At 39.8% G+C, this 5100-nt stretch overlaps 1 protein-coding gene across 1 annotated transcript; it reads left to right on the top strand.

Moving 5' to 3' along the window:
• Positions 1–343: 343 nt before the first annotated feature.
• On the top strand, positions 344–1692 carry LOC128920560 (putative nuclease HARBI1). The gene is made up of 3 exons (XM_054228251.1): positions 344–659; positions 716–1111; positions 1178–1692. The coding sequence occupies exons 1-3, from the start codon at positions 414–416 to the stop codon at positions 1520–1522; spliced, it is 987 nt and encodes a 328-aa protein (XP_054084226.1). The 5' UTR covers positions 344–413; the 3' UTR covers positions 1523–1692.
• Positions 1693–5100: the final 3408 nt, after the last annotated feature.

Here is a 5100-nt window from a genome sequence, read left to right as displayed (position 1 = left end):
TATGGAGCAGAACAAAAAAATATGATATTACCCATAAGGATTGTATAAATCATGTAACAAAGGCATGGGATATAGACGTTTAACGAAAACAATAGCAAACTGCAACGAAGAAAATTACAGGACACATGATTTAACATATTCGTACATATGTACATATGTTCATGAAACTTTATGTGAAATAAATAAAACAAACACTGTATAAAAAAAATCTGTAACTCGAAGTCTCTCTAATGCCTAAGACAGACATAAGGGCTGACTTCATAAACGCAGTTTGCAATGCAACACTGCAAACAGATGCGATACCGATGCAAAGCAACACTGCATGGTAACACTGATTTGTCAAATAATGCAATGACATTTATTAACGTTTGTGAACGCAATATTGCTTTGTCGTGTTTCTTTGTGTGGTAAAAATGAATCTTGACCAATTGTGCACTTTTGTTTTTGAAAACGCCCTAGAATTTGGCGAAAAAAGAAATTCAAGTAACGTGGTGTTCATTAAAAAAATATTAAATAAGCGAAAGCGCCGGCGTGTTTTTTTAACCGGTGGTGGCCCAAAAAGGAAAATTCCAAAAACGTCCAACTTCTGCAAAACGATAAAATGTATGCAGGATGACGTTTTTTATGCTCATTTTCGTATGAAAAAGAGCACATTCAAGGTATTTATTTTTTAATTTATGTTTAATATAAAATAATTAACATATATGGTTTAAAGAATTTGCAGACCATGTTAATGCCGTGGTGGCCTCCGCGCACAACTGGACGAATTGGAATTTCTTTGGAAAAGGTCTTGCAAATTGCAATTTGGAAGCTGAGCAATAATTGTTCTTTTAGAGATGTCAGCGATCGTTTTGGAGTAGCTGTTGGTCTCGCATATAAAGTCTTTGTAAAAATAATAAAGATGATCTGCCGTTTAAAGAAAGACGTCATCAAATTTCCAAGAAGTGAAGCTGAACAAAAGCAAACCAGCGAAGCATTTTCAACTCTACGTTTCAATCCTTTTCCTTTTGTACTCGGGTGCGTCGATGGTACACATATTCCCATTTCGCAGCCAATCAGAGATGAAATCAGTTACCGGAATCGAAAGGGGACGTACTCAATCATTGCTCAAGTAAATATTTCTTTTGTTTTATGAAAAAATTATTATTTTTAAATTTTGGTTAACATTTTTTGCCAGGCTATTGTCGACAGCCGTATGAAATTCATAGATGTGTTCATAGGGTGTCCGGGAGCATGCCATGATGCTTCAATTTGGCAAATGAGCCCTATCAAGAAGGCCATAATTAACAAAGAAATAAATATTTATCCCAACTACCATTTTTTGGGCGATGGAGGTTATCCTTTGGAGATGTGTGTTATGGTTCCTTATCGCGATAATGGATTCCTGACACCAATGCAATCGAAGTACAATGCAATTTTAAGTTCAACTCGGGTTGTTGTAGAACAGGCATTTGGCGTTTTGAAGAAGAAATTTAGAATTCTAAAGTATATCGAAGTTAAAAATCCAATTTGCCAAAATTAATAACAATGGCTTGTATGATTATTCACAATATTATTATTATAAATGAAGGGAACAACGCCGATGATTTAATCGCAGAAACAAATGCCATCACTTCTGAAACACTCGAGGAAGTCACTTTACCAGGACAAAGAGAGGCAAAAGCAAAGAGAGATGCATTGGCAACTTTGTTATCAGCCTAATGCATCTCTCTTTGCTTTTGCTTTTTCAATTAAAAATACTTTTTATAAATAATACTTTTTTATTATATCGCTTTGTCATGAGATCAATTACAACAATAAATACATATGTATTTTGTTTGTATTCTATTTTGTTTGTATTTATCTAAAAAGATTTTAATCTGTTAAGGTGAACAAGAAATGGAAAACTTATTGAGACCTGTCTACAATTCTCTGAAATAAGGCACGGATTTCCTTCAGCTCAGCTACTTTCTCCTTCTCCACCGCAATTTTTTCTGCTTCGATGTCCAAGAGTTTTTTCATCACTTTGGCATCTGCCTCAGACTCTTTACTTAAAAACTCCAGAACTTCGCATCGTTTTCGTTTTATAGCAAACCTTTGAGTAGTGTTTTCTGAAGGTGTAGCATCTAAGTTCATTGGCGCGTGGGAATCGGTGGGTGTCAACGGGCTATCGCTTGTCAAATCTTCCACCAAGGATTCTAGAGAACTTTCAAGCATTTCACTGGGCACCTGAACGCTACTACGGCTGCCAAACACCTCATCCATGACATCGAAAAATTCCCAGTTCGTGGAACTCTCGCCAGATGTGTTATTGCGTTTCTTAATTCTTTTGTATGTGCCCATTAGATTTATAAAACATCTGGTTGCTTCATCTCTTGAAAAGGGAAATGTGCCCTCGACCTCCTTAATCTCCCGCATTATTTGCTCCCAAATAGCACTCCTTTTCTTTTTTTGGCACAAAAATCCGGTTCATGGCGTAGACGCACTTCCAAAAGGAGCTTTTTCCTTTCATGGCTCCACTTCTTTTCACTATAAGAACGAAGAAATCATATAACAGAAAGAAAATGCGAAAAAGTTTTTACTTACGATGTCTCAGCCATTTCAATTACCGCAAAAATCCAAAAAGCATCCAAAATAAAACAGATGCACAAATTTGACAACTGTTGCGCATCAGAAAGGGTTGCCAGGCGATAGTGAACACACGGCAATGCCAAAAATATGCTAATGACGTTTATGAACACTAGGCATTTCAATGTTGCATTGCAAACTGCGTTTATGAAGTCAGCCAAGGTTTCCGTACTACAATGCTTACGACAATAAAAGCTCAAGAAACCATGTGCCAGTATAGTGACAGACAATTGTAGTATTGTACTATGTTTACATGCAATAGCAATAAAAAATCACAGTGATCAGAGCAATATCGCACATCACTACTATGAACATATGTACATAACAAGTTCGACAACATCTCTTCGAAAGTCAAGGATCGAACATGCCTTTTGATTTCGTCTTGTTCGGTGTGGGTTGGCCCATATGTACCTATGGGCAGTTAAAGAAAGACGTTTTTGACTGCTCCGGTGTGGGTTGACCTTTATGTCTTACATATAAAGTTTTAAGCTGCTTAAAGACAGGAAAGATAAGGCTTTTATGATCTAATATATTTGTTTTAATAGCTAAAATAAATCGCTAGAGGATTACAATGGAGACTACAATATAAGCATAACAGCACCAAACACAAGAGAGCAGGTAAGGGCGTACATAACGCTTCAAAATGATAAAGCCGACGCACTGTTGAGACAGGCGCGCATTAAAATTGGCTGGGTTAACTGTAGGCTACGACTCAAAGAAAATGTCAAAAGATGCTTCCGCTGCTTCGGGCCAGGACACCTAACCTGGGAGTGCAAAGGACCCGACAGGAGAGGGCAAGGCACATGCATAAAGTGCGGCCAACCAGGCCACAAATTAAAAGAATGCACCAAGCCCCCCTTATGTGTAGTATACAGAAACTACCTTAATAAATGAATATCCTACAGGCGAATATGCATAGATGCAAGACTGCTGATGCTCTACTCTCTCATATGGTTATTGAGAGCGGCTACGACTTAATAATCATAAGCGAGCAATACAAAAGTAAAGAAAGCGGTACCTGGCTAGAAGTTAGCAGCTCAACCGCTGCAATATGGCTACCCCAAACAAGTAAATTCAACCTTATAGATAAAGGGAACAGCAACGGTTTCGTCTGGGCCAGATGCGACCTTTTTACAATCATTAGCTGCTACCTGACGCCAAGCGACAACATACAGGAATTTCTAGAAAAGCTCAACAATATTGAAGACACAGCTAGATCTATAGAAGGCCACATAATTATCGCCGGGGACCTAAATTCGAAGGCTATAGAGTGGGGTATGCCAAACACAAACTCGAGAGGCAAGCGCATTCTGGAAATGGCCGCGCGACTCGATCTTACTGTACTAAATACAGGAAACGCAACCACGTTTAGAAGACCGGGATGCGAAGAAACCACACCAGACATCACCCTATCATCAGTACGCATGGCAGGCTCAATAAAGAGATGGAGAGTCCTAGAAGATTATACTGGCAGCGATCATCAGTACATCTCTTTTACGATCGATACCGCAAATAATGACAACCAACACAGAAAAAACACCGGCACTCGAAAATGGAACGTTTTGAAATTAAACCCTTCGAAATTGATTTCGGAATTAGACGAGCAGAACCCACCCAGCAGCTCTCCCAAAAACTCAAAGAAAATTGTTGAGCACACAATGCTAAATATTACACGAGCTTGTCGCAAATCGATGCCCAAAGCCTCACACAGCAAACACAAAACAGCAGTCTACTGGTGGACAGAAAATATCGCACTTCTCAGACGTACATGTCTTCGCCTGCGCAGAGCGTATTCGAGATTTAGACGCAGAGGAGCTGCACCGGAAGAAGCCGAGCAATATCAAGCAGCGAAAAAAGAGCTTAAGTACGCTATCGTTGCAAGTAAAAAGGAAAAATGGGAGGAATTAAGAGACGATATTAACAAAAACCCTTGGGGACTCGGGTATAAATTAGTAATGAAGAAACTCGGCGCTCGTGCAAAGCCACCTGACTTAAGCGCTGCCAAAATGGATCACATTGTAAGGGTACTCTTCCCTACACACGAAAAGAGGGTCAGTGAACCAGAACGAGCTACAAGGCAACTAGAGATTCCTAAATTTACTCCTGAAGAGCTGCAATTAGCCGCGGGAAAGCTCAAGAGTAACAAATCTCCTGGCCCAGACGGAATCCCAGCAGAGGTACTTAAAAAAATCGCCGCAGAACGACCGCTAGTCCTCCTCAATATGTACAACGCCTGCCTTGTAGATGGAAAATTCCCCGAAGTGTGGAAGAAACAACGGCTTGTCCTAATCAGTAAGGGAAAAGGTGATCCCAGCTTACCATCAGCATACCGCCCACTATGTATGCTCGACACAGCGGGAAAGCTGTATGAAAGATTACTTAAACCTAGACTCCAAGCGGCTATCAGGGATGCTGGCGGGCTTTCCTCTAGACAACACGGTTTTAGACCCGGTAGGTCAACTTTAGGAGCGATCAAAAGCGTCATCGAGAGCG

This window comes from Zeugodacus cucurbitae, chromosome 3 (genome assembly GCF_028554725.1).
Source record: "Zeugodacus cucurbitae isolate PBARC_wt_2022May chromosome 3, idZeuCucr1.2, whole genome shotgun sequence".
NCBI lineage: Eukaryota > Metazoa > Arthropoda > Insecta > Diptera > Tephritidae > Zeugodacus > Zeugodacus cucurbitae.
Note: the sequence above shows the minus strand (reverse complement) of the source record. Positions and strands in the feature narration are given on the sequence as shown.

Coding starts and splice junctions, on each gene's coding strand:
- LOC128920560 (XM_054228251.1), top strand. CDS start 414: ATGAATCTTGACCAATTGTGCACTTTTGTTTTTGAAAACGCCCTAGAA. Junction 660..715: donor TGAAAAAGAGCACATTCAAG/GTATTTATTTTT, acceptor TATGGTTTAAAG/AATTTGCAGACCATGTTAAT. Junction 1,112..1,177: donor CGTACTCAATCATTGCTCAA/GTAAATATTTCT, acceptor ATTTTTTGCCAG/GCTATTGTCGACAGCCGTAT.